Source organism: Battus philenor, unplaced genomic scaffold (assembly GCF_028537555.1).
Source record: "Battus philenor isolate CCGP_79_NKW_IND1 unplaced genomic scaffold, ilBatPhil1.0.hap1 SCAF_35, whole genome shotgun sequence".
NCBI classification, from domain to species: Eukaryota; Metazoa; Arthropoda; class Insecta; order Lepidoptera; family Papilionidae; genus Battus; species Battus philenor.
This window is the reverse complement of record NW_027181699.1, coordinates 162,503-188,988: the sequence shown is the minus strand read 5'-3', so window position 1 is coordinate 188,988 and position 26,486 is coordinate 162,503. Positions and strand designations below refer to the sequence as shown.

The window sequence follows — 26,486 nt, the reverse complement described above, 5'->3', positions numbered from 1 at the left end:
GACAGCATTATCATTACTTGGATAACATGGACGTCATGTGTTTACCAACTGACGACGAAGGCACCTCTGTCATGCTCGACAAATACTCTGACGTTCTAAATGAAATGCCTTTGGAATGTACGACTATATTCTCAGTCCTGGATAGCGTGCTGCAAATAGTTTGCGCGGAACCCACGGTGGACACCGACGATAGTAACACGTCATTACTAACTGCTTTAACATTAATACAATACTTGATGTATTAGCACTCCTATCAATAAAGTGTCTGATACATTACCCAAAAGTGATATAAAGAAAAAAATGTTTAGAGTAACTTGCGGCGAAGAATATGATAATTACAAAGATCCAGTGATAATAGGTTATGGAGATTACGCGAAAACTGCAACGTTTCATTTAGATAATGTCAATTTAGATCCAGTAATTTGGTCATCTTTAGTGAACATGCCGGTGTGTAAGCTATGGGAACATCAGATTCCTCGCACAGAAGAATTGAAGACCAGGATAAGTTTTCACATAAGTGCACTGCTATCGTGCTTTGAGAGAAAGGATCTCGACGATTCTTTACTAAACCGACTCATTCATTTGTTGTCTTTGCGTAAGCTTTATAATAATAGGAGCTCTTTGAAAAATCCCAATGTTCCCCCGGTCACCATAACCGAATTTAAAAAAGTTTATTTGAAACGAAGCGCTTTTGTTGAACCCCTACTGAAGAGCTCCTCGCTGTACTGGGCAAACAGCGGGACTTCCCCGCCGAGTCCTACGATCATAAAGAGCGATAGTTACTCCAGAGAGTCTTACGAAAGCAGCGATTCGGAAGTCCAAGAAGTCGAACTCCTTTTCGAATGCCCAGACATAAGCGAACTGGTGTCTGCAACGGAGATATTTAACAACAAGCCGGTGGACCATTTAATAGACGACTACGACTTTTACGAAGACTTTTCCGGTGTAAATGCTCTTCAATAAAAAAATGAAGGTATCTACGGGAAAGAATGGCGCTGTCACTTGCCAACGCCTATCTGTTTGCAAAATTTCATACTCGAGGAACAATTACAATGAATCCAAGACGAGGAAAAACGCTACGTTGAAAGCACTGCTTTAAAACATTAGAATGGAAGGAGTCGTTAGATCAAGTGCCTCGAAAAACTTGTACAGAAGATATCGATGAATTGGAATCAGAGTTTCTAATGAAAGGCTCTCTAAAGTATCAAGAAAGAGTGCCTCCGGACAACGAGGAGCAAGCAGACCAAAGTGATTCAATACCAAAACACACAATGTCCTCTATAACTACCGAGTCGGATGCAAAGAGCAATCAGAAAAAGTCGTCGCCCCGTGATAAGAAGAAAGTGAAGGAAGTAATACCGGAAATCAATGCAGATGACATATCTATTAATAATGTATATCCGAAAACATTTTCGGGCTACGATCTTGGAGATAGAAGAGTTGAAGTTTTCGAAAACCAATTACCAATGAACCAGGAGTACTTGGTTTTGAATGTTGCTTCAGGTAACGATAACAAATAATTCTGGATGCAAAAAACTCTTAGCGATTTACAGTCCCCCAAAAGAGGAGATACCGAATTTTTAAGAATAATAAGCAAAAATCAGGTTATAATTTATCTCAAGAAAAAACCCGTGTCAGACACCACCAGCACCTGCAAATGGTTCATCCTTATGCCAAGATAAATTTAATAATAAGGAGAGTTTGAATAAATTAAAAAATAATAGTTCAGTAACCATACCTATAGTTGGTCCAAAATTCTTTCATTCATTCGTTATAACATGGCCAAATGGTCTAATAATAGAAAGCGTACACGACGACAATTCACTTGCGATCAATCACATAAAACAATTTTACTTGAGCCCTGCAAAATATTCCGATGAAGATATGCGCTGCATCAGTCTTAACGGTGAAGTGGTTGTATTTAGAAACACAGGCGTCATAAAAGTTTTCAGAGCCGACGGGACTTTTGCTAAAATAACTAAATGCGAGAAAAGACTTAGATATGAAGAAGTCGTTGAAGATTACAAAAGCACCTCCAGCTCAGATAAAAGTAAGAAAGGTAAAGGTAAAAGTAACAGTAAAGAAAAGCTAGTAAAGAGCGGATCGAAGTCTTCGAAAAATACTTTGGAACAGCAAGAAGCGACGACTGATTTTCCTGAATATGAATTGTTTATAGACGAATTCCAAATCACAGACGGTAACGGCTCAAAACAAACTTGGGTTAACGAGCAGGTGGTTAATATAGAGAATCTTTTAACGAGAACAGCCACGGATTACTGTTTAGGAGAAATATTCTCTAGACGCATGGATGGCACTAATCAACTTCTAAACAAGAACAACAACCTTTTGTGAGGAAGATCAAGAAATTTACCCCGACATCGAGCTTGACGATTACGAAACCGATTCTCATATTGCGATAGCTTTAGTAAAGACAATAAAATCTGCTAATAAGCGAAGCCGTGAGAGTGTTCACACCAATGGTAGTGCCTCCAGTAAGACTTCAATTAATGCTGAGGAGGAAGAGAAACATGAACCGTTAAGGACTGATGGTTATGTGTCTGTACAAATGACGTATACAATAGAACACGCCAACTTTGCTACCGTTGTCATAACAAAAGCGGACGGAAATATTGTAGTCGAGTCTCCGAATAAAACAAAACTGACAGTGGATACTGCAAATAATTATGATTTTTATCTCGACAAATCGACGTTGGCTAAATTTGACGGTGAACGTCTGGATGTAAACTTCACAGCTTGTCATCAATGTCAGTCTTGCACGAAATGCACGGTTAACATGGACAGTGTGAAAGGATCTAACAATTCAGAGCACAGTTGGATGACTATGAAGGATTCGTTAGGTAAAAACATCGTCGTCGACAGTGAGGGAATGATTAATATAGTAAGCGAGCCATCTAAACACGAGGTCGATGAGAACAAGGAAGAGAAAGTGTTGGACAAAATGTCTGAATCCTGTCTCATATTGCAAGGCAAATGTAGAGAAATGTATGACGCGAAGGCAATGAGGTTTGTCATATTTCATCGGTTAGTTTACTTATGGTTGCTTTACTTAGTTTTCGTGTAATTAAGTTATAATGGAATGTATGTTTTAAGGGATTTAACTTGCTCGGAATGCCAATGCCATCGGATGCTCATAGACCAGTACAAGAACCACTGTCGCTGGCAGCCATGGTGTTCCATCAACCAGTGTGTATGCTTACACCCATGCAGTTTACTCTAACTGAGGCGAAGGATCTTTTGATATTAAATCTGTGCGCTTTCGTTCAGCGAAATAAAAGGATTGTATTCGTGGTTCAGTTTGAAAACCTAAGGTATTATATTATGTATATTGTTTTGTAATAAAGACATAATATCCCACAAATCAACGCAAAACCATAAACCTAAAGCGTTCGATGTCACGTATTTTAAGAACCATTTACATAATTTTGAAATACTTCTATAAAGATATTGCTTAGAAATAAAGCCAGAGGTTCCAAACGCGAACAGATCTAAGAACAACCCACAGCGAAGTTAGTCGAGGTTAGCAGTATTATTATGTCTGCAAGATATCTTTACAATTTTTATTTGATTATTTCTTTACTAAAACACGAGGCTTGTTTACACTATACATTTGTTACCGTATTTGTCAACTGCGATACAACCTTTTATGAATTACAACTCTCATAACTAAAACGGATTTCAATACCCCATTATTACATATTATATATGCTTTGATTATAATATTAACATTTCAGATGGCTGTATCATAATATATTATAAAAGAAACTAAATAGATATATAATAACATGAATTATTTTTTCTAAACCGCCCTTATTTACGTTTCGTTTGCTTTCGTTCTCCTTCTAGTTTTAGTTACAAACCTTAAGATTATAAAATAAAAAAAATGTTAAATTTAAAAATAGAAATTACTGATGAGATCGAAGTAATCTAACCTAAGATAAGCAGCTAAAGTTTAAGGACTTAAAAAAGGATACGGGCAAAGGATTCTAACATTGGATGCGACCGTACGACAGGTTCAAACCCAAGCCCACGGTGATCGAGCAGATTGACTTGCCAAGGCTGCCCCGGGCGTACGTCTTAAGGCATGTCATTTGTTTATTAATATCCAAGCAGTTAAACTATTGTCATGTTTCTTCAAGGTTCTTTTATACTTAGCACAATATCTCGTAAACCTTAGTGTGTTTTGTACACTGCGATCAATAATGTCATGAGTAAATAAACATAATTGCCAAATATTGTGTCTTTTAAAGGCAGGAGAAGCATCTATTTATGATCAGGACGATCGTGTCTCTCTTTTGTAATAAGAGTTATTTAAAATGGAAATAATAATTTCTCGACCAAATTTTTGTAGGTGTAATTTGTGTGGTTATTTGTGGTTCGCATGTCAGGAAACTGTTTCTGCTCATAAACCGTCGTCCACTCTATATAAACCCAAATAGTAATTACAAGGAAGATCAAAATTTAAACCCAGTATGTGTTAGTCTTCTAGAAGAACGAGGTGCTTATACTTATAGAGTTGTCTATATAATAACCCTGATGTTCTAACGTGATGTTAATATAAAAGTGAATCAGTTCGGAATTTTTTTTGAATTTAGGTCACTACATGTGACAATAAAGTTAAGTCCAGGTAAACACATAAAAGAACTATAAACTAATGAAAAATAATAAAAAATTAAAAAACATATAGATAGAACAGATAAAATAGATAAAAGGAGGAAAAAATGTGTTTGATAAAACTGTACTGTGATATAAAGAAGTGTTTTTACTGTAGTTAAGGAGCGGAAGAGAAGAAAGAAGTTGGTGAGTATAAAGAGACAAGTAAGTCAGGAGAGTGTAAGATGTTATGACGAATGAAACAAATTGTTGAGAATGTAAGGAGAGAAAGAGAATCAAAAATCTGAACTTTGAAAAAACTTAAAACCGCAAGACTTTTTACTTCAAACACATATTGTTATGATATCAATTATTTCTTCTGTAATCTTGATCATACATCAAATGATATTGTAAGTTATTTACAGTAAAAACACGTGTCATGAACGATAATAGACGACCACAAAGTTTAGGCCTCCCCCAGAGATAGCTACGCTTATTGGTTTTGTGCTGCCAGCATTCAGGGACTTGCCGCAGCATGGACTGTGTACCCATGGCTCTGAAATTTCTTGAATCAATGAGTTATTTAACGACGGTAGTTGTGTAATTCGCATTGTTTGCCGCATGCGCATTTGTCAGCGGGCTGGCGAGCGGTGCAGTTTATTGCACGACTACGACTGCATGTGCGGAAGTAGCTAAATATTGGTCCTTTTCTTACTTATGATAGACTTCCGCAAAATAACGCTGGATTCCATTAAATATCTGACATTTCTATTACAATGTAAATGATGTTTAAGTGATAACATATAGTTTGGTAATTAATTGCTCTAACTAATGAAATAAGGATATCTGTTAAAATGCACAAAAACACGAGTGATTTTTTGTGGGCACTTCTAAGACTAAGGAATGTCTGGAACCCTTTTGTAGTTTTTAGTGCGCATGAGTAAGCTCAACGTGTTTTCAGTTTCTATGAATTAGGCTTATTATTAAACATGCAAATAAACAGCTTGGTTAATAAATTCGTCATATTTTTCTTTCTAAATTGATTTAAATCCAAAACTATTCTAAAAACATCTTTAAATCTTATACAGTCTAAACGAAACACCAGATATAGAACTCAACTTATGTATTTATATATTGCATTTTAACTGTGTAGTTATTACAATAACATATACATTTACATGTATAATATTTTTACATAGGCTGATTCGACGATATTTGTCTTATTTAAATATAATCTCTTTAGTTCAATAAACTAAATGAACCCATTGTATTTTTCTCGTAATTACTTTTCTATTGTCCCAACCATGCCAGTAACTTTTGCTATTACGGAGTCGGCTGAAGTAACTAGTAACCTGTATAAATATTATTTAAGAGATTTAAATAACATCAATGTTGATTTGAATCTTGAAAGTGTTACTAAAAAGTGTTTAATTAGTAAAATTATATGAAGTCATTTCGTTCACTGACTATACGTAAAGAAAATTTTAGTTTTTTTGCTAATTACTATACGTATTAACGTCACCGCGTGCGAGGAGTTGATGTCAGATTAGACTAAAATTTGTGAAGTTTTTTTTTAAAGTGGTGTGTTTTAATATTTATTGCAAAAAATTCGCCAGAAACCAATTTCATCTCTACTTACAGTAAACATATGTTACCGATACCAGTAAGACGTTTACCTTATAAATTAAATCTTTAAAATCGTAGTATCGTATTCTACTAAGGGTTTAAACAAAATCAAGAATTACAATATAACTTCTAACGTAGAACATCTTACTAACTCAAAATTTCACCTAGGGCACTTCGAAATATAAACACGGTTAGAATAAACAAAAGAAATATATCTTGAGAAGATCTGCCTATACCACTTTTAGTAAAACAGCGTAAGTAAAAAACAGCATAATTATTTTAAAATCCATTATCCGGTTTGTTGATGGTTAATGCAATTAAAGAATTTATGACTCTTAATATATATTATAAGTTGTTAAAACGACATGTTTGTTGACAAAGTTGATATAAGTAATATTAGTAATCAGCCTATTCTATAAAATGAAAGCGATATACATTTAAACTATCTATTACTTAAAAATTGAGTGACTCTAAACAACAAGTATACAACAAGTATAAAATGTAAAGATGTAGAGAAACATTATTAATTACTTGATGAGTGTCCACTTGGAACAGCTACCTCTGGCCGGCCATGTAGACCTTTACTTTCAACGTAGTTGACTAGGCTACGGTTATGCCTCCATTACACAAAAATGGAAACCAATTAGAGGGAGTGACTGAATGAAGTGGATTTTGTGAATGAAGTTTTCGGTCTAGTAGTATTGTTCAATCTTTTCACAAGGTCATATTTAATAAGAAATATATGTGAAGCGTTCAATATAAATTAACATAATAAAAAAATGTTTTTTAGTCGTATGTTATCAGTCGTCGCTTGCGCTTTGTTGTGACTGTACGCGTTAACGATGTCCGGTCCGGTGAGGTCAACGACCTCCACCGTGTTAAAGTGCGCTAATTGCAATATCGTGGTGAATGAATTACTTACTTTCATTCAAAATAAATGTGACGTTATGGACGAGGAAGGGATGATTCGCCTTTGTACTACAGCATTTAAACCAGAGGATATTTCTGAAGCCAAAAGTTTACTGTTTAGCTCACTAAAAATAAAGAAGACAAAAGTTAATCGTAAACGAGAGGGAAAAAGTCAACGTGAGTTGGAAGATACTATAAGCACAATTAAAGAAGTAGACCCGGAAGAATTGCCGAAATTTGTAGCTTGAGATTTACAGAAACTGCCGCCTGTAACGTTTGATCATATTGACGTTACTCAGCTGTTAAAGGATTTATTATTATTACGAAACGAGATCCAGAACCTTAAAGACAACTGTGTAGATAAGAATACCTTTTTAAAATTACATGATGAGTTTACGAACATGAAACAGACTTTAAGTATCAACAATTTTGAGCGCAATAATTACGTGAACAAAATGCGGGGTACTACTAAAGAACTAGACAGTTTTAATTGTGATAGCGACCCTATAGGCATAATTCATGTACCACAAGAGTCGATGACCCCAAACAAAGGAACATTGGAATCGTCGCTGTTGAATAGTAGTGCAGGTAAGTCGTTACCTATTCATAATAAGCGTTTAGCGTCCCTCCCGCACGCGCAGACCAATGCACTACCTATCCTTTTTCCAAATTCATCAGCACAGTGCGTGGAGGCCGCGACCTTAGTTACGAACGGCGAAACCGCAGTGCGAGCCTCATCGGCCGTAAGAGTATCGGCTACAAAGAAGATAGATACAAATGTTATGGAAAACAGGGAATTAGCGTGTGAGCTGAATACTAATCAGTTAAGTATGGCTGATATATTACGTAAAAAAGGCGATAGTTGGAAGGATAAGGAAAAAAATGAAGGATGGGAAGTTGTGCAACGAAAGAGATATAGAAACCGTTTTATAGGTGAAAAAGGTACATGCATGGATACAGAGCTAAAGTTCCGCGCTGCGGATCTAAAGGTTCCTCTGTTTATAAATAATGTGCACACAGATACGTGCGAAAATGATATTATTACTTACATAAAGGATAAAACAAATATAGATGTTACTTTACAAAAAATTAAGGCCAGACAACAGAAAGAGTACAACTCGTATAAGATTTTTGTTCCTAAACATAAGTTAAGTATGTTTTTGAACTGTAACTTGTGGCCTGACGGTATATCATTCCGCCGCTTTGTTGACTTTCGCCTACGCAGGCAAAACAACAAAGATACGCGTTCAAAGGGAGGCGTTACTGAAACATAAAAATTATGAACGATACGACACTAATTAGTTTTAATTGCCGATCACTGAAACGATCAATGGAGTGCGTTCGATCCCTCTGCCAAAAAGCTGACATCATTGCTCTGCAGGAGACATGGCTTCTACCGAATGAAATTCAGGAACTAAGTACCGTGAACAAGGCTTTTGGATACGCAGGTAAATCTGCGGTAGACACTTCAGCTGGACTTTTACGGGGACGTCCATACGGCGGTGTGGCCCTTTTATGGAATAATTCGAGATTCGAGCGCGTCTCGATTATTGCGTGTGAGAGTGATCGAATCGTTGCAATTAAAGTGAGTGTTATGGGTCGTACCATGCTAGTGTTTTCAGTCTACATGCCGACGGACTCATCAGAAAATCTTGTGGAGTATGTAGAATGTTTAAGTGAAATAGTTGCCGTGGTGGAAACTAACAATATTGAATGTGTGTATGTTTTGGGAGACTTCAATGCACATCCAGTGGAGCCTTTTTATAAGGAATTAATAAGTTTTTGCTCTGAGCAAAACTGGGAGTGCATCGATTTAAACAAATTAGGCTCAACATCTAACTCATATACCTTTGTTAGCGATATAAATGGTAGCCGACGTTGGCTCGATCACTGTTTGGTCACCGAGGCCGCGAGTGGTTCCGTAACTCAAGTTAAGATACTTTATGATGTTTACTGGTCGGACCACTTCCCATTGGAAATCCACTGTGATGTGTCCACTTTTCAAAAGACAGCGGAGCCGCCGCGAGCTTCTAAAAACAAAATTGTATGGGGGGAGCGTGATGCTAAGCAGATTGAAAAATACGCCAATTACTGTAATGAAAAGTTGAAATTAATTGACTTTCCTCACGCTCTTCACCACTGTTGTGATTTTATTTGTACAAATAGTAGCACAGAACATACAAAGGCTATTGATGACTTGTATAACAAAATAATAGTGACGTTGCAAAAGGCCGCTAATGTTAGCTTCCGTGCTAGTCAAGGTGGGAATAGCAGAAGCGGGGGCAGGCCCATAGCTGGGTGGAACCAGTATGTTCGTGATGCTCACCGGGATGCCAGGCAAAAGTTCTTAAACTGAGTATGGCGCGGACGACCTCAGCAGGGCCGCATATACAATGATATGTATGTCTCTAAAAAAGTATTTAAAGAAAAATTGAAGTATTGTCAAAAAAAATGAAGAGTTAATAAAAATGAATATTTTAACATGTAGTCATAAAAATAAAGATTTTCTAGGATTTTGGAAGCATACGAAAAACAAGAGCCCGAAGCTAGGCGTACCGGCGAGCATCGAGGGCATACACGATCCCAAGGAAATAGCTAATCTGTTCAGCTTAAATTTCCAAGTGCAATCGCCTTTAAAAACACAGGTTGAAGATGTTGAAGTCGTCGTGTCCGGTGTGCCGAAACGTATTAGCGCTAAAGAGGTGGAATTATTAGTAAAAGGAATGACGCGAGGCAAGTCACCGGGGCATGATGGCCTCAGCATCGAGCATTTTTTGTATGGGGCCCGGCCCCACCTCCCGAGACTTGAGTTTGTTGTATACCATATGTATTAGACATTCGTATCTGCCGGCGGATCTAATGCGTTCGGTCGTGGTTCCCATTATTAAGAATAAGACGGGCGACTTAGGGGATAAGAACAACTATCGGCCGATCACATTGGCTACTACTGCAGCGAAGATACTTGACGGTTTGATTGAGGGACAACTTAAGCGCTACTTAGTCCTGCACGACGCTCAGTTTGGCTTCAGGCCACATTTATCTACAGAGTGTGCTATTTTGACCCTCAAACATACTGTCAAGTATTACACGGATCGGAAAACGCATTTGATCTGGTTAGGTACGATATTTTATGGCCTAAGTTAGTCGATTCTGGTGTGCCAGGTGAATATATCAACATTTTAAAATTTTGGTATGGCCACCAAACTAATCAGGTCAAATAGCTGGACCAGTTTTCGCGCGCGTACAGGTTGGAGTGCGGGGTGAGGCAGGGCGGTCTGACCTCGCCCTTGCTTTTTAATCTGTACATAAATCAGCTAATCGTTGGGCTCGGCAGTGCCGGTGTCGGCTGCTATATTGATGGTTGTTGTGTAAACAGCATCAGTTATGCGGACGACATGGTGTTGCTGAGTCCGTCGGTGGTTGCTTTGAGAAGGCTGATGGCCATGTGTGAGGGGTACGCGAGGTCCCACGGCCTCTCGTACAATGTAAAGAAGACAGAACTCCTTGTGTTCCAAACAAAAAATCACACTCAGGTACCGCCCATTAAACTTAATGGTGACCCGTTAAAAAGAGTGTCGTCTTTCAGGTACCTCGGCCATGTGGTTACTGAGGACTTGAAAGATGACAAAGATATTGAAAGGGAGCGGAGGGCGATGGCAGTTCGCTGTAATATGTTGGCCCGCAGATTTGCACGATGTAGCACAGAGGTGAAGATCACCCTGTTTAAGGCGTACTGCCAGACATTGTACACGTGCAATCTGTGGGTCAGCTACACGCAGCGGACTTTCAGTGCCCTCCGTATACAATATAATAATGGTCTTAGGATGTTGTTGGGGCTTCCACGTCACTGCAGCGCGTCCGAGATGTTTGCGCTAACGCGCACCGACGGGTTTCTCGCCGTATTGCGCAAACGGACCGCATCACTTCTGCACAGAGTACGTGGAAGCACCAACGACATTCTACGACAAATTAGTGATAAGCCTGACTGCCCTATTCTGCGACACTGGCTGCGTGTTCATGTTCACGCAGCCGGCATGAGTACGGGCAAATATTTAAATTAATTGATTATATTTTATTTTTATTTTATTTTATTGTAAAACCAATATTATGTTATTATTATTATAAACGAATAATTATATATATATTTATATATATATAACACATGATTGTGATATTTTTCTTGTAACTATATGTCAGCTACTGATTATGAGCTTGCTTGTACAATTCTTATTTTTACAATAGATTTAAGTCGAGATTTGATATTACGACATTGCATCTAATTTCCTTGAGGATTAGAGGACAAATCGCTTTCACCCTTCAATTCTTACGCATCGCTATCATAACTGAACTTTGTAACATTATATTAGATGCCAAAGAAAGTAAGCGGCAAACACAGCGTACAGGGAGGTACACCCGAAAAGTGAACAGAGAACCTTCTGAAAGTCGCCAAAAAACTATGACATCTACCAAGCAGTCCTACTGGAAATCTATGAGGGAGACCTTTGTCAACCAGTTGCCGTACAGCGACTGGTGATGATGGTGATCATGTCTATATGCTGGCCGCTGACCTAAAACGAATTTCATATCTCGCTGCAGTATAATAATGGATTTTCATGTATTTTATTTTTAATATAATAGTTGATTTTAAAATTACTGTCTAATGAAACTCACTCTCGACAGATACATCGATGAAGTTATTAAAAAATCTTACCGCATGCTGGGTTTTGTTACACGTATAATAAAATCCTTTAAGCGCAGAGACACTTTCATCCTTCTTCATCAATCTCTAGTAAGATCTCACTTAGAGTATCTATCCCCCATTTGGAATTCATTGTATGCAGTCTATGAAAATAAATTGAAAAAGTAAAAAAACAATTTGTTAAACAGATATAGTACGTTATCATTGAAGGATCGACGTTCTCAAATGGACGCCGCTACACTTAAAAATATTTGTGCCGGCCATGTTAACCGTTCGGAACTGTTGTCCGAGGTGAATATTCGAATTCCTGCAGCGAGAACGCGTTCTAGATCTCTCTTCGTTTTTACATCAACTGCTAAGACAAATAAATGTGCACCCTTATATAGAATATGTGAACTCCGCAATTCATATATTAGTGATATTGATATATTCTCGTGCTCTCTTAGACAAAAGACAAGTTCATTCGAAATTATTGGATATACACAATACAATTTAAACCTTATTGGAACGTGACGGCTTGCGGTGACTCGTAATTATTACTTTCTGTTCTGCAGAATGCGGTGGATTATTGATACCTGTTTGGTAATGTTTTTGTTTTGTTTTATTATTATGTGACTTTAATACATTAAATGTTCTTAGTGATATAGTTCTAAGGTAACAATTGTAACTAATTTTATATTTCTAAGTTTGTAATTTCTTACTGCCTTTTGTTATTGTTAACATCTAATAAAAAATAACTGGTCACTGGGTGATAAAAGCAAATGAAATGTTGTACGAGTTTTGTGAGAGTTATTGAACAGTGGTAAACTAGCGGTAGAGGACCGACACTTGAGAACGCAAGATTCGGGTTCGAATCCCGCGTTACAACATTATATAACTCACATTGGTGCATTAATTACGTAGGATTGCCACTGTTCATAAAAAAGTTTCTACAGGATTGGCAGCAGCGTCTTCTGAGTAATGTAATGCCATATTACGATTGCTAACACCTCCACCAAGCGCGGGTATTATGATATATCCCCCACAGATATTTTTGAGGGAGGCCTTGGCTTAAGGGTCTAAGGATTGAAACGAAGATGACGCTGAAGGATTTCGTAATTTTAAAGACTGCTGTGATATCGTACGATTACACCGTATTGTTACAAGAAAGTCAGATTTCATGGAACAATTTTTTAAAACTAGTTTGTTGTTATAATTTAAATTTTAACTTATATTACAGATTATACTACTAATAATTACAAGTTAATGTAACAAATAGATATACAAAATATATATAGTACAAAACAATATTTTAAGTCTTAGGGGACACAGCATACATTCCGTAAAAAAATCAGCTAATATAATATAAAATTATTAAAAACAAACATTAGAAATTACTAAAATTAATCTACAAAAATTAAATCAGCAATCGTAATCGTTGAAAATTGTTATGACATAAAATTTTCTATTATAAATATACAATAGGAAGTTGTATCCATTCCAAATACAGTTATGAAATTGCTGCAGGTAAAAAATAAGTAGCTGTGCAGCGGATTTACGCTCTTCCAAACTAATTCCGAGTACATTTCTTTTTATTAATTTCCGCCTCAAAGACCGCGTCGAGTGGAAAACATTTTTTCGTCTGCTCTACAGGTTTTACATTTCAATGACAGATAAAACTTACGAATTAGATATACATACAAGTATAAATATATATGGGTAGAATGTCCACCTATAAGGTAGACAGACGACCTTATTAGGCCCCATTGTAAAGCTTTGCGGGAGGCTTATATCTAGCAGTATAGCTGAAATGATTATGATAATACGTGCATGAATAAATATTGTCATATATTTACACAATATACATTTATATATAGATGCCCACTGCAAGGTAAAGGCCACGTTCAAAGATATCTGTGGTTTGATATACCGTAATCGCCTTAGCAGGTGGATTGGCGATTGCAGTGTGGTATTATGATACGCAGAGGATGCCGCTGTCCATTCTCTAGAAACTTGCTCACTAAAGCAGTGACAATCCTGCATAATTTATGCACAAAGTGTGAATTATATAAGATCGTGTCTCAGGAATCCCTCCCGCGACATACGACCGCAAGTCTCAATCCTCTACCGTTGGACTACCGCAGCTCCTAAAAATCATAAATGTAATGAAAAATATTAAAAATTATTTCAATTATTTTCATGACTCCGTTAGCATAATCGACACATTGATTTTAAAAACGTTTAAAAACAAAGTTTTATGTACATAGCTTAGTTTGTTACAGTGGTTTTCTATAACAAGGTTTTGTAAGCTTTATTGTCATGTCTCTATATTCCTTCAGGAGTTTAAGATCTCTTGTGCATTCTGATAGCACTGAATTTTCAAACGAATATACGATGAGACAATGCGAAATCAATTGGGAATGCTACGTCGTAGTGTTGCTACGTTCCGTAGACGCTCTGGACCACTAAATGAAATTACAAAAAAAAATTGCATTAAAATACAAGTAAAGCAATATACTGCAAAAAATTACTATTTTTACAGATTTTTACTACTTTGACAGATTGTAGTAAATGGAAGCAGATTATGTAATAAATTTCCACGAAAACTGATGATCTGTCATTAATAAAATGGAAAACGTATATTATTCAATAAACGAATATATAAATGATTAGACTCCTTGCCAATGATTTCGCTTGATTGTTTTTTTTCTTTATATATAAAGGCTATATTGGCTATATGATTCATGCACAAATACTTACTTCACAGTAAGTATTTGTGCATGAATCAGTATTGCTAAAGTTTTTCTAAAAGATGCGTGATTGTGGTGTTTTCTCCTGCTTCTTCTCCAAAACTATAACACTTTGTTTGTTTAAAAGTAAACCTTGACGATCAATAAGTCCTGTTAAAACTTCCAATGTTAAACAAATGAATTTAATCTTTTAAATTTTTTATCTTTATTTATATATATATATATATATATATATATATACTAGCTGACCCGGCGAACTTTGTTCCGCCTTAATGGCAATAAATAAGCAGATTGTGTTTTTTTTTTGGAAAAACAAAAAAAAATTAAATAATTACATTAATCATTCATTATTATTTCTGTATTTTAGTACATAGGTTGCTCTTCACTTAAGTACCTTGTGATACACGACATTTTTTGTTTTATTATCAGGCGCAAAAACAAACAACGCAGATGGTCTTCCGACCCGTGAACATGCCACGTATAATTGACCATGTGAAAAACATGAATGTTCTAGATTTAAACCACAAACTTTTAAGGATTGGCCTTGTGATTTGCTGATGGTCATGGCAAATGCAAGACGTATCGGAAATTGAAGTCTTTTAAATTCAAACGGCATATCGGTTGGGATCATCGGGATCCTCGGAATGAGAACTTCCTCACCTTTGAATTTTCCTATCATTATCGTAGCGTAAATTACATTGTTCATCAATTTACTAACCACCAAACGCGTACCGTTGCACAGTTTTGGTTGGTTTATGTTTCGAAGCATGATTACTACGGAGCCAACCTTTAGGCGTAAATTGTGCGGTGGTAAGCCAGGCACGTCCAAAGAGTTTAAAAATTCAATTGGATAGTTGGTGGCTTCATCTTCATTTGTGACGCAGTCAATAGATTTGAATGAATGCATTGTTCCAATGATCTTATTTTGAATTATGTAGTTCAGGTCATCTACATCTTTATTCTTAGCCGCTAAAATTGCTCGCTCACTCAACCATTCATTATTTTTGTAGTTAGAAATAATATTTGGAAATACATTGTTGATAAGTTCGTCTTTTGATGAGACAAAATTACAGAAATTATTTGGAAATGATATTAATCCGCTCGATTCATCGACAGGTACTTGACCATTACCGATAGTCAGCAATTGCTCCGAGAAATCTTCAGCAGATGTATCATTAAGCAATGTAACTCTCATGTTTGTTGTCAGCTGCAGTTTCTTCACATAGCGCCATAGATTTGACGATTTGAGGCAAGCGTTTATTTCATCGGCAGCCGTAGATCTTGGAATTACTGGCAGTATTTGGCGGAAATCTCCAGACAGTAAAATCATTGCTCCTCCAAAACATCTCGAGTCATTGCGTAAATCTTTTAATGTTCGGTTAAGTGCTTCTAATGCACGTTTATGCGCCATTGTGCATTCGTCCCAGATGATGATTTTCGATGCCGCTAAAACTTTGGCCATTGCTGAGTGTTTTGCAATATTACACGTTGGTTCTTCAATAGTTTGAAGATTTAACGGTAATTTGAATGCTGAATGAGCCGTACGCCATCCTTCTAACAATGTGGCTGCTATTCCAGAAGAAGCAACTGCAACCGCTATGTTGAATCTCGCCCGAACAGTTGCTAAAACTAATGACATAAGGAATGTCTTGCCAGTTCCACCAGGGGCATCTAGGAAATATAAACCACCATTTTCATCAGCGATTGCCTTCATTAAAGTATCATAAACTTCCTTTTGTTGGTAATTTAACAGGGGTACATTCCTTTGAACTACTAAATCTAATTCCTGGTGATCATATTCACTTCTTATCTTATTCTTAATGAAGTTCCTGTTCCAATTCTCGATTAAATGCGTCATTCATTTCACGATTTGGCGCTGGCATTCCTAACCTGATTAATAAATTACCGCACATGAGGTAACACATATCTTCGATCAAGAGTAAAGCACGATTATGTATGTGGGAACGGAACGTAAGAGTAAAGGAAGTGAGCGGTTGATTGATGAATGAATGAAGAGTATGAATGGATTAGGGCATTCTCGGGTAAGATGGCGGTCGGGCGGTTGATGTCAACTATGTAAGACGTGAAAAAATTAAAGTGTTTGAAAAAAGATTTACATCTATTATTCGCCTGCGTGATTCACTCCCACAATTTGGGGGCTCGTCCGGGATAGAAATAAACACCAGGAGTGCGCGTACGGCGTAAGAATACTCAACGACGGCGAGGCGATTGAGGTTATATTAACGACGACGACGGCCGATATTTCGGTATTTTATTCCTCAACCCCCATTGCATAACGACATCAACGAGGTTTGCAACGAGCAGCAGTTAGCCACACATCATCCACACGAAGACGACTAATACACGACGCATTTTCCATAACGAAGAAATCACCACGAGTACGACCCATTTAAATATAAAGAAGAATGACATCCGAAGACGGGAGCGAAGGAGACTCCAGAGGCAAATTACAGCATAACCTGCTATACATGGAAGATTCCATAAAGAAATTCTCGGGAACCGACCCAACTTACCCGGTTTCAAAATGGACGCAAGACATCGAGGACAACGCAGAAATCTTTTATTTAACATCGGCTCAAAAATTACTACTAGCAAGACGGACGTTGATCTCGACTGCAGCGGCGTGGTTGCGCTCCGAGAAAACATTTAAAACATACGATGAACTCAAGACGGCTATAGGAAAAGAATTTCCGGAAACTATAAATGCAAAAGAAATTCACGAAATCATGAGCAAACGTAAGAAGCAAAAAGACGAAAATTGCTGTGATTATATGTTGGAAATGAAGGCATTAGGCAGACGAGGAAAGTTAGCGGATTATATCGCAATACAATACATAATAGAAGGCATCACAGATCACGAAAGTAACAAAATTTTATTATACGGCGTAAGTACTTATACTGAATTAAAAGAGAAGCTTAAATTGTATGAAAAATACAAGGAGAATTTACACCGAAGATCCAGTGTAAGTTCTAGTAGTGCGAATCACCGTGATAAGACTCAGAACAGGCGGCCTGTGCGTTGTTTTAACTGTGGAGAAATGAACCATACGTCTGATGCGTGCCCTCATCGAAACAAAGGTCTAAAATGTTTTCGTTGTAACGAGTTTGGGCACAAAGGTATGCAGTGCAATAGGCAACAGCAAACGCAAAATGGCGCTAGCGGGTCAGGTGCAACAAACGCTCATTCTAGAAAACAGTTCTACGTGACGTCACAGGAAATGAATGAGTATGGCGGAAACAATCTAAGCAACAATGGTGACCGTAAACGACAACCAATGAGCGGCAACGAGCAGACATTGTTTAGTGACGTCATGACAGCTGTCAACTCGAATGTAAACAACAACGCTACGAGGAATAAATCTGTTAAAATTGTTAATATTTGCGGCAGAAATATAAACTGTTTAGTTGATAGTGGTAGCGATTTAAACTTAATTTCTTCAAAACTATATTTTGATCTGGGAATAACGACGTATCAGCGTGAAAATGTGACCTTAACTGGACTTGGTGAAAAGCGCGTAAGTTCGTGCGGAAGGTTTTTTACTATTATTGAACTAGATGGACAACGTTTTGAAACTGTGTTTCACATTGTGCCTAACGACGTTATGCCATACGATTTACTTTTAGATCAAGATTTTTTATCTAATGCAGTGATAATCATCAATAAGGGATCAGTCCTAGTAATGTCACCAGATAGTAATTCATGGTTAAATAAAATTTGTGCGATTAGCGAGATAGGGCAACCTAATTGTTTGGTTACAGACCCGCGGTTGAAAAAAGAAGTTGAGCATTTGGTGAGTAGTTATGTTCCGACCAAAATGAAAGAAGCTCCAATCGAAATGAAAATCATATTAACCGATGATATCCCTGTGGCGCAGCGTCCGAGAAGATTGTCATTGATGGAGGAAAAAGAAGTTGACAAACAAGTTAGCGAGTGGTTAGATAATGGAATAATACGACCTAGTTTCTCTGAATACTGTAGCCCACTTGTTCTTGTAAAGAAAAAGGATGGTGGTGTAAGGATTTGTGTAGACTACCGTAAAATCAACAGTAAGATGGTGAAAGATGAATTTCCACTTCCTGTAATAGATGACCACATCGATAAGCTAGCTAAGGCCAAAGTTTTCTCAAAGCTTGACCTGAAGAATGCATTTTTCCACCTAAAAGTAGATGAGCAGTCTATTAAGTATACTTCTTTTGTCACTCATGCAGGACAATATGAATTTTTAAGGGCTCCATTTGGGTTATCGATTTGTCCCAAATATTTTACAAGATATATTAATATAATTTTCCGAGACTTGGTTGCCAAAGGACATTTATTAATATTTATTGACGATCTATTAATATTATCAGAAAATTACGAGGAAGGGTTACAAAGATTAAAAGAAGTTCTTAACACAGCTAGTGAATATGGGCTTGAAATTAACTGGAAAAAATGTGAGCTGTTGACAACATGTGTGGACTACCTGGGGCTCACTATTGAAGACGGGACAGTGAGACCTACGTCTGATAAAGTTGACGCAGTCATGAATTTCCCCGAGCCTAAAACATTAAAACAACTGCATTCCTTCGTTGGTTTAACCTCATATTTCAGGAAGTACATTCAAGACTATGCCGCAATAGCATCACCTCTGACGAATCTACTGAGAAAAAATGAAACATTCCAATTCACCGACATAGAGAGAGAAGCTTTTTGCATCCTGAAGCAAAGATTATGTCAGCAACCTATACTAAAGATTTATCATTTGGATTTACCTACAGAACTACACACAGATGCATCTAAATATGCACACTCAGCTATACTCATGCAGAGGAGTCCAGATGACGGACAGTTACATCCTGTTTATTATTCTAGTAGAAAGACAACAGAGAGTGAAAAGAAATACACAAGTTATGAACTGGAAGCACTAGCAGTCATTGAAGGTGTAAAAAAATTTAAAAAATACTTATTTGGTATACCTTTTAAGATAGTGACTGATTGTGCAGCCTTTCAAATGACTTTGCGTAAGAAGGACTTGGTGACACGAGTGGCACGATGGGTTTTATTACTCCAAGAATACAACTACACGGTAGAGCATAGATCTGGCTACCAAATGAGACACGTTGACGCATTAAGTCGAAACCCACCATATGTAGGGATAACTACAAGGCAGATGCACGAACAGATTAAAATAGCACAAGAAAATGATGAAGGACTAAAAGCTATCATGGACATACTTAAACTGGAGTCATATTCAGATTATTTCGTAGAAAATGGTTTACTCTACAAAACTGCACAAAGACTACTTGTAATACCTAAGAATATGGAAACAGAGATATTAAGAAGAGTACATGGAATTGGACATTTTAGTAAAAGAAAGATGACAGATTTGATTAATAAAGACTATTATATTAAAGACTTGCCCAAGAAAATTGAAGACTACATTGTGACATGTATCCCCTGTATACTGGCTACCAGGAAGGAAGGTAAGCAGGAAGGGTTTTTGAATCCTATAGAAAAAGAAGATGTACCTCTACATACAATTCATATTGATCATGTTGGACCTATGACGGAAACTAAGAAGATGTATAACTATTTATTGACTATTGTGGATGCCTTCACAAAATTTGTCTGGATTTTTCCTACAAAGAGTACGACAAGCAAAGAGGCAATAGACAAATTAAAAATCCATCAGCAGCATTTTGGCAACCCTAGTAGAATTATAAGTGACCGTGGTACAGCTTTCACAGGCCAGGAATTTGAACAATACTGTGAAGAAGAGGGGATTGAGCACATCAAGATTACAACAGGCGTACCAAGGGGAAACGGCCAAGTCGAGCGAATCCATAGAACCATTATATCAGTCCTCACAAAGTTGTGCATTGAGCAACCAGACCTGTGGTATCGGCATGTGAATAGAGTGCAGCGTTACTTAAACAGCACCTTCCAGAGAAGTATAGGATGCACTCCGTACGAGTTGATGATTGGAAGTAGGATGAAAATCAAAGAAGATATAAAGCTTCGCGAACTTCTTTTACAAGAAGGAAGAGATATTTTTATGGAAAATAGAGAAGAAAAGAGACAAAAGGCAAAGGAACAAATTTTTCAAATTCAAGAAGAGAACAGGAGAAACTTTAATAAGAAGAGAAAGAAGAGTATCATTTATAAGAAGGGTGATTTAGTAGCCATCAAGAGAACACAATTCGGAACAGCTATGAAATTAAAACCAAAGTTTCTGGGACCATATCGTGTATCAAGAGTTATATGCAAAGACAGATACGAAGTTGAAAAGGTAAATACTACCGATGAAGGACCAAATAAAACTCTTTCCGTTGCAGATTTTATGAAAAGGTGGCCAATTATCTAATTATAACCTCATTGATGGTTATCATTTATTTTCATTTATTTTGTAGAAGTTGTATAATTTAAGATTAGTTTTTTACACTTTAGCAGATGTATACTGTAACTTGTTAAATTTATTTTTGTAATAGTATAAGAGAAAGACGTTTGACTGAGGACAGTCAATGAGTCAGGATGACCGAGTGTGGGAACGGAACGTAAGAGTAAAGGAAGTGAGCGGTTGATTGATGAATGAATGAAGAGTATGAATGGATTAGGGCATTCTCGGGTAAGATGGCGGTCGGGCGGTTGATGTCAACTATGTAAGACGTGAAAAAATTAAAGTGTTTGAAAAAAGATTTACATCTATTATTCGCCTGCGTGATTCACTCCCACATGTATCTCCTCATCCATCTCAATATCGTGATTTCTGGAACTGACACGACTTTGATGTAAAATATCTTCTGACATACTATCCTTGTATTTGTGCCACAGGTTACATGGGTTTGATGGAAAACATGTCGAAATTATGATAGCGAATAATGTGCGTATCTGACTTGGAGATGCAGAGATAATGCCTTCAGCGATTGTCGTATCCCAATGGGTATCGTTTTCTAATAAGTTCAATTCTTCACATGCAGCACGATATGTTGGGAATATTACACCATTGACAGTTCGTAGTGTCTCAAATGAAGTTGGCCCACGCACATTTACCAGCAACAACCGAAGAAACATTCATCATTCTTTAGATGAACTGTATACATACGACCAAGAGCATCAGTAGAACGCACATCTGGATACGCAGGAACCGCATCACCTTGCTTCCGTCTTTGAAAATTTTTGGATGAAGCATTCCAAGTATAATAACGTGGCATCTCCGAGTAAAGCAAAGTTCGTGCAAACTGATCGCTTTGGCAGATTGCAAAAAAACTGGTCAATGTAGTTGCTGGAGGTGTTTCAGCACGTTGCGTAGCATTCGAAGCCGTGAAATATACTCGTTGACCATTCTCCAGATGCACCGCCAAATGTATAACAGTAGAATGACGTTCGTGAATATACGCCAAATCGCTTCATTACAGTTCACATAACGACCAACTTGATAGCGTGAAATTTCATCGTTGGTATTTGAGGATTGCAATCCAAAAACCGCCATATCACTTCTTTTCGTGACATAATTGCAAATATATTTTATGGACTTAACTGAATTGCAGTATTCAACGTTGCAATGTGTCTTGAACGTTTTAGAAATAAGTAGCGAATATGGAACAATCCAACTGTTGTCGATAACGAAATCCATTCTTTTCACTTTCGTTGTGACAGTTCGACCGTTGTCGAATCTGGTGATCGACGCCGATACAGCGGATACCCATCATTGCCAGTGACAGTCTCCGCCGTTAATTTCCGTGGATATCGTTTAGAGCACTTTCCATCGACCATGCAAGGTGATTGGGGATTGATGGCACCACACGGTCCATGAATCATATTAGTAGTAACAACATCATGTAGGTCTGGATCGACTTCATGATCAGGAATCTCGGCACATATGATATCATCTATTTGGTCAGGCTGAATTCTTTCCACTAACCAAATAAGAATGTGTGCGTGCGGCAGGCCTCGCTTTTGCCATTCGATTGAATACATCCAGCATCGAGTATCTCCAAAGACGCGTTGTTTAACAATAAAGTTCATCAGGGACCGAATTTTTTGCCTGAATATACGTGCTGTGATGTCGTGTCTATCATTTGATGTTTGTCCGGGAAACAGCAATTGAGTAATTTCTATCCATTTTGGATTACAGGTAAAAGTAATAAAGAGATCTGGCCGGCCGTAATGACGAACATATGTCATTGCATCTTGTGCATATTCATGCATATGACGTGGGCTACCAATGTATGTCGCCGGCAGAATAGTTAATCGACCAACATTAGCTGCATTTCCTTCAGTACTAACTGCATCACGTAAATGGATGTACTCCTCAGAACGCAGTTTGGCTTGGTTCAACCTAATAAATGTTAAACGTTCCGTTTCTATTTTTACATACATGTCAACGCAATACTGCTGAAACAATCGACGAAACCGCAGCAAATAGTTGTCAGCATTTTGACGAATCATCAAACGATATGCATAATAATTCATTGAGCTAACTTTCTTTGTAGTTTCTTCACGTGAAATTCAAAATTTGATAATTAACCATTTCAAAGACAAATAATACAGACATTAACCATTATTAAGATACTGATACTTTACCATTTAATGGATTTATCATTTTAATATTAAAATAATATCCATCTTCTCCTTGCCAAATCATCAGTGGGTATTGCAATGCGTCATATGATCAATGAGTTTCAGTTTGTTGCAGTTGCCCAGTATCGCGACGTGTAAGCACAATATCGCGTTTTTCCAATTGTTCACCAACAATCAGGATGGCAACTTCGTCTACTGTTGGAGCATTAAATGTGCGTTTGTGTGTTCCAGATGGTCGTTTATCTGCTTTGATGACAACTTTATAGTCATCATTTGGCATTTGCTCTAAAGCAACCTGACCAACGCATGATGTTCATGAAGCAGACACTGCAAGTCTTGAATAATTGCTCGCTTCATTCCTGCATTGATCCCTAGGCGCCGATCAAGTTGTTCTTCCATGTTGCCCATGAAATATATTTGTAAAAATTTATTCTGTGTATCTTTGAAAGGTAGTAATGATCCAATTCGATGGTGGATCTGTCCTTGTATCTACAAAATAAAAACCAGACAGTATTAACTGGGTTATAAACACTTTTTCTGTGGGAGAGTAGAGTTCAGTATGAGCTAATATAACACATACCAATAGATAAAGTAAGTTATTCTTTAACTACATTCTATGAAAGTACAAAAATAAATACCTTAAATGGATTAAATCCTCCTTCTTCGATAATGTCTGCCCCAAATGACGTCATTTGGAAACAACTATTGTATTTTCGAGTATTTGCTCTTGCACTTTCTTAAGTGGCGTGATTCTTGTGTTTCGCCACAAAGCAATGAATACAATGGCTCATGTGGCGGAGTCAACACTGGCAATTTCACTTTACCATTAAGGCAGCATAATCCAGGCGTTTCTCCGGAAAACTTTAATGCACCACAATACTCGCAAACAACGTCCATTTGCCCAATGCAAACGCTAGGATGCAAGCTGTAATCATTGCTGCAATCGTATCGAAACGCTGCTCGATTCAAATCAGCTAAATATCTTGTTCTGCGTCGCACATTATCTATTTGTTGCCTTCTGTTGTTCGCTCGACGATTCTGCATTGCCAACCGAGCTGTTTCACGGGCTGCTTCACTTTGCTCTCGTGATTGAGAAGCACGAAGTCGAGCCATACTATCGCGGCGCTGTTCACGTGCAATTTCTTGTTCTTCTTCAGTCCTTTCATTTGCAGTATTTTGTATTCTTCTTGCATTACGGCTTTGTCGGGAAAGATTCGATCGTCTTGGTCGCAGCATTATTAATTAAACTTCACTTCACTTCAATCCACTTGTTAATTATTTATTTAATAGAAATAGTTTTTAATATTGATTTCTTACAAATATCAAATTGTCATCCATACGTCAATACATAGCTGTCATTTTACGTCAATTACATAGCTGTCATTTGCGTTTTGTTATTCCAAGTCTGATTCTTTTTTGTTATACCACGTTTTATAGTGACTGACGTTTCATGTCAAGTCACACGGGAACGCTGTCGAACGGGATAAAAAGTATCCTATGTCCATCTCCTGGCTCTAAGCTACCTCCCTACCAATTTTCAGCCGAATCTGTTCTGCCGTTCTTGAGTTATAAGTGGTGTAACTAACACGACTTTCTTTTATATATATAGATAATATTCAAAGAGCAGTTATAAGTTATAATATATTAATAAATATTAGTAAGTTTTTAAAAAATATTACAATTTATCTAATTGGTTTTTTATTGACAAAATAATTATTTTTTTATTCATGTCATTGTTAAATTACTATATACAAATAGAGCTTTAGATTCGTGAAGAGGTAATTAACAGTGACGCTACGTGAACTTTCTTCGGGTCATTGAACTCGACCTTCATTTTCGGCGTTTGCGGTAGGTCTGAAATGCAGTCTTCTAATATAAAAGGTCAAGATTTACTTTCAGTTTAACTACTAAACGAACGATAAATTAAAATGTACGAGTATATACGTTTACTAAGTACCACCATAGTTCCACTTAATTTTTTATTTTAATAATTTTTTTTAGCACAAATATAACCCCGGTGGTTTTATTTTTAAATGGCCCCAGCTATTGGGGGCCTCTCCTACCTTTGGGAAGAACAGAGTCGTTTTATTTCATTTAATAATTTTGTTACTGTACTTTTATTTGCGCGCTCTTCTTCTTATCTTTCTTTCAACCTTTCTTCTGCCTTTTTCTTTCATTCGATATCATTCATTCTTCACATCATTCCTCAGTTGCACATTTCATTATTTTATTTTATAAATTTTGTTCCATATACGTTTCGTTTTCATTTCGTTTTATTTGCTTTTTGATTTTTTACACTTATTCTTATTTTTAACTTTTATTTCTTCTGATTGCTCTTTCTGCAATTATCCTGCAAAGTTCTAAGAATACTGGTCTTTTTTCGTCATCCTTTATTAGCGAGGCCAATGCCGAATGCGGGACAGTGGGCTACCAGGTGGACCACGGTCTGGTCCACGCCCGGTTCACATAAGCATGATGGGTCCTCCTTGAGCTTAAACTGGTGAAGGTATTCGGAGAACCCTCCGTGGCCCGTAAAGAGCTGGACCAGGACCGCGTCCACCTCGATACTGCGGAGCACACGATAGGCTGAGACCCCGTCCGGGAAGACTTTCCGTGTTTTCTATGCCGTCGCATCTTCCATATACCTCCTATTCCATTCGTCAAGCGTTCCCAGCCTAAGCTGTTGCTCGTCGAATGAGATGGGGCATTCCTCGTAGTCTGGTCTTCTTTTGCACTTCAGGGCCGCGTCTTTGGCAAGTTGATCGGCCCCCTCATTCCCCTCCGTCCTCGCGTGTGCTTTTACTCAATAAAGATTTACATCCTTCCTGTTTTCTCTCGCTTTCATGATATTCTCTTTTACTCTTAACGCTAAGGAATGTAGTGTGTCAGATCATGCGACTGTCTGGAGAACAGACCGCTAGTCGCTTTTTACCCCTAACAATGAGGTGTTATTAAATTGAAATTGAGACTTTATTAATTTAAATAGCCATTTACAATTTACAAGCTATTTGGAATCATTAGTTATTTCAACATTAAAGTTTGTAAGCAATCGCCTACTCGGGATGCAGCTCTGCTGAGTAGAGCGGACTTAAACAGCTGCTTGTTAAAATAAATTTAACAATGTTTTATGTGTACATTATTTTACTTATTTTTTGGTACACAAAACTTTGGGTCATCAGAATATACTATATGTACTAAATTAGTGATTTCTTCTTCTGTTTTATAATTATGTACCAGATTTTTTGTAGACTAGACTTTGGGACACGGCGTTGGTAGCTAGGGGGGTCAAGGTCGCGGGAAGTCCCCGTATATGGGCCTTGTGAGCGACCAT

General features: G+C 37.4%; 1 protein-coding gene across 1 annotated transcript; it reads right to left on the bottom strand.

Annotated features, from left to right (window-relative positions):
* Positions 1–11,622: 11,622 nt before the first annotated feature.
* Positions 11,623–16,432, bottom strand: LOC137927609 (uncharacterized). Its single transcript, XM_068771365.1, has 2 exons — positions 15,695–16,432; positions 11,623–11,736 (listed from the first exon to the last, which is right to left on the bottom strand). The coding sequence occupies exons 1-2, from the start codon at positions 16,430–16,432 to the stop codon at positions 11,623–11,625; spliced, it is 852 nt and encodes a 283-aa protein (XP_068627466.1).
* Positions 16,433–26,486: the final 10,054 nt, after the last annotated feature.